Source organism: Frankliniella occidentalis, unplaced genomic scaffold (assembly GCF_000697945.3).
Source record: "Frankliniella occidentalis isolate FOCC.00 unplaced genomic scaffold, Focc_3.1 Scaffold62, whole genome shotgun sequence".
In the NCBI taxonomy this organism is placed as follows: domain Eukaryota; kingdom Metazoa; phylum Arthropoda; class Insecta; order Thysanoptera; family Thripidae; genus Frankliniella; species Frankliniella occidentalis.
Window position 1 is genome coordinate 1,140,011 of NW_026267192.1, and position 3,436 is coordinate 1,143,446.

The 3,436-nt window shown below is 61.1% G+C and overlaps 1 protein-coding gene across 2 annotated transcripts in view; it reads left to right on the forward strand.

Moving 5' to 3' along the window:
* Positions 1-239: 239 nt before the first annotated feature.
* Positions 240-3,436, forward strand: part of LOC113213787 (uncharacterized) — a 57,403-nt gene continuing 54,206 nt past the window's right edge. Inside the window, exon 1 of one of the 2 annotated variants that reach the window (XM_026432956.2) lies at positions 240-2,359. In XM_026432956.2, the coding sequence (XP_026288741.1) occupies positions 1,583-2,359 (777 nt within the window). In that variant the 5' untranslated portion in view covers positions 240-1,582. The remainder of the gene's footprint in view (positions 2,360-3,436) is intronic. The other variant, XM_026432957.2, reaches the window with a different exon arrangement.

Here is a 3,436-nt window from a genome sequence, read left to right on the forward strand (position 1 = left end):
GGCGTTGGCGGAGGGGTGGAAGGCGGCCCGCATGGAAATGTGCGCTGGGCTATCGATCCAGACCGGGCCGGGCGCATGCGCGGCGCGCCTCGGCTGTGCTCGGCTCCGCTCGGGGATGGGCTGGGTGGGCTCGCCCGGCGCTGGTCTGGTGGCCTGGCCCGCTCCGCTCGCTCCGCTCTGCCTGGCTCCTGCCCCGGCCCGCCCTGCCCTGCCCTGCCGAGTGTGGCTCTGCTCATGCCAGCTCTCAGGCCCCAGTCGGGCCGTCCCACCGAACAGACGCGGACCAGCAGAGGAGCGCAGCCCTCGCACGCCCAACATGGCCGCCAGGGCCGCCAGGGAGTGGTCCTAGCCTTGGCAGCCCAAGTCAGGCCCGCCAGGCCTGCCAGGCACGGACATGCACCCGGCATGAGCGCGCCCTCGGGTGTCGCCCGCGGTACCGCCCGCCCGCCCCATCGGCCCGCCGTCGCGTCTAGTGATACAGGGGAACGTTGGTGCCTTTAGGAAGTCAGTTCTTTATCCTTTTACAGTTTGAATAGGTTTATTTTTCTACCTACGCGAGTGTCGAGTGTTGAGTGCGAGACGTGTGCGACATGCGGTGCTGTCGGCCATGGATGAGCCGAGTCCGCGGCGTACCGAGCTGATCCGGCTGTCCCTCGGGCTGCCCCCCTCGCCCCTGGCCTGGCCGCGGGCCTGGCCCGGCCCGGGAGCGCGCCCCGCGGCAGGGAGCCACGCATGGGCCGGTAGCCGAGCAGGGAGCCGAGCAGGGAGCCGAGCAGGGAGCCGAGCAGGGAGCCGAGCTGGGAGCCGACTGCAACGCGTTTCATGACCGGGCCTGACAAGAGCATGAGAACGACGAGCCTCGGGGGACACGGACAGAACGCCACAGCAGCCCTTCAGGCTCTCCCCCTCCTGTCTGTCGCCGCGACCCTCCTCCTCGCCCTCCTCCTCCCGCACGCACACCGACTGCACGACTCTCACGTCCTCTCGGCCGCCCCGTCCGTCGTCATCCTGGAGTCAGAGCTGGCCGCGACAACTGCCACCAGTACCGCCGCCTCCGCCGCTGCCACCGCCTTCTCAACCGCTGCCGCCCCCGCCGCCCCCACTGCCTGCGCCGCCCCCGCCTCCACGACACAGCAGTGGCCTTCCGCACTGCTACCGCCGCCGCCACCGCCGCTGCTGCTGCTCCTGCTGCTGCCTCTGCTGCCGACTCTCGGTTGGCGGAGCAGTGAGCGCAGCGGCCACTCCGCGCCACTCCGCCTCCACCCCCGGGCCCCGGGCGTGCAGGGCCCCGTGCGAGGGCATGGGGACGCGGAGGCCGGCGTCAACGGCGTAGCCAGAGGCGCCGCCTGGCCCAGGGCGGCCCGCCCCAAGCGCCGCCACGGCCAGCATGCCGCTGGCGTGAGCGCAGGCCGGGGGGGAGGAGGGGGCCGATGCCCTCCGAGCGCGCCCGCCGCGCCCGCCCGCCTGGCCCGCCTGCAGCCGCTGCAGCCGCTGCAGCGATGCACCCCTTGTGCTCTGAAGTGCGGCCCCGGTCCCTCCACTTCGTAGCTGCTGATCTGGACTCGCTCCGTGGGGCCGGACCATGCCCTTGGCCTGGCCGCGGGCCCACGTACACGTCCTCACTGCCCTCTCTGGCGCGCTCCTCCTGCTGCTGCTGGCGACCGGGCCCGCGGTCGGCGACCACCATCACCACCACCACCCGGCCCGCTACGGGGGCGTCTACGGGGGCCTAGCGCCTGGCCTGCAGGGCCTGCAGGGCCTGCAGGGCCTGCAGGGCTTCCAGGGGCTGTACGCCGGATCGCCCGTCGCGCAGCTCAACCCCTGGCTGTCGGCCTGCGACCTCGCCCAGCCCAACACGGCCCCGGACCTGCAGGGCGCGTGCGCTAACGTCATGCCGCACGGCGCGCCACGCGGCCACGCGCACGCTGGCGCCGCTCGGGTCAACGGCGACATCGCCGAGGGTCCCGGGCCACCCGGGACGCCCGGCACGCCTCCGGGCCCGCCCAGTGACGAGGCCTGCCCGCGCTCCTGCGCGGCCCACAACGCTTCCCACAACCAGTGCCTTCATTACTTCCACGAGTCGGACAAGGACAGGCTGTGCGCCGGCTCGAGCCTGAGCGCCAGCCGGCTGCAGGAGCTGCGGCTCCGCCACTGCTGCGAACACTCGGTGGGCAGCTCACTCACCCCGGAGGCCCTCGAGGCCGTCCTCTCCTCGTCTTCACAGTGCTCACATTACCTTGGCGCGCTGCTCGAGCTGGACGCGCTCGCCGCCCGGCTCTCCTGCGAGTTTGGAGAGATCCTCACCCGCTACGACTGCGACCACCCTTACTCGGTCACGCACCGATGTACTCACTGCCAGGTACGTTCAAAACATTATATGCTCCACACACCCCACACACTCCTGGACAATGTACTTTTTGTTACACGTCATACGTACGCACTTTTGAAACTGTGCGTAATTACGTTCGTAATTGTGCACAATTAAATGTAAGATAAAATTGTACACGGTAATGAACAAAAGAGAAAAGTAGCCCTCCGTGAGTATATTTAATTTAAATTTTGGAAATGGCAGTGCCATGAAAGACCTCAATATTTATGAGTTATGTAAAAATTCAAAAGTGTAAAAGCTACAGACGCTTTTTAACGTATGATTTGTAATGAATTAAAAGTTACCTAATTTTTGGCATACATAAACTTCATGTTCACCTGTATGTCAGTTACAGATTGTTTGATTCTTTCCTTGTAGTACGCATGTTGATAAACGCACGTAAGCTTACATCTTACATATTTATGAAAAATAATGTACACAGCCCATCAGTGTGTACTTTGCTCTATGGCGTACAAAAGTTACGCATGCTAAAATGTGCATGTGGTGCTGGAACGTCTAATCTTTCATTAGTAACCCTCACATACTTGACACATGATTTTGTAAAAGAATACAATAATATTTAGTGTATGAAAAAGTAGTGCAGCCTCGTTTGTAGCCACTTTATTTCTGTCGTGTTAACTGTGTAATAAGTATGTACATTTGTTTTAGTGGAAACACGAGAAGGGTTAGGAACGTCCATGCTAGAGCCCCTTGAATAAGAAAGTGGTGTTCTAGGTTAAATATCCGTTCAATAGGGTTTAACAAACGATAGTGGGGACTTAACTTTTGTGTCATCAGAGGACTGCAATTACGGAAGTTTCGGGAAGTTTTAACTTTTCAAATGAAGCATGGAGAAAACTTGTTTATAAAATGATTCGATATTAGTAGTCTTTTAGACCAGATTGGTTTATCTTCTGATTAGCTTTAACACCCAAGAACACATATGTAGTGTTCGTAGGCATAGGGAGAGGTCGGAGTGTCGGGGGCATACACTGATAAATCAAATGTACAACTGCTCAACACATGTAAGTGTGCAACTGCAAGTCGGGTACTTGCAATTGCACAACT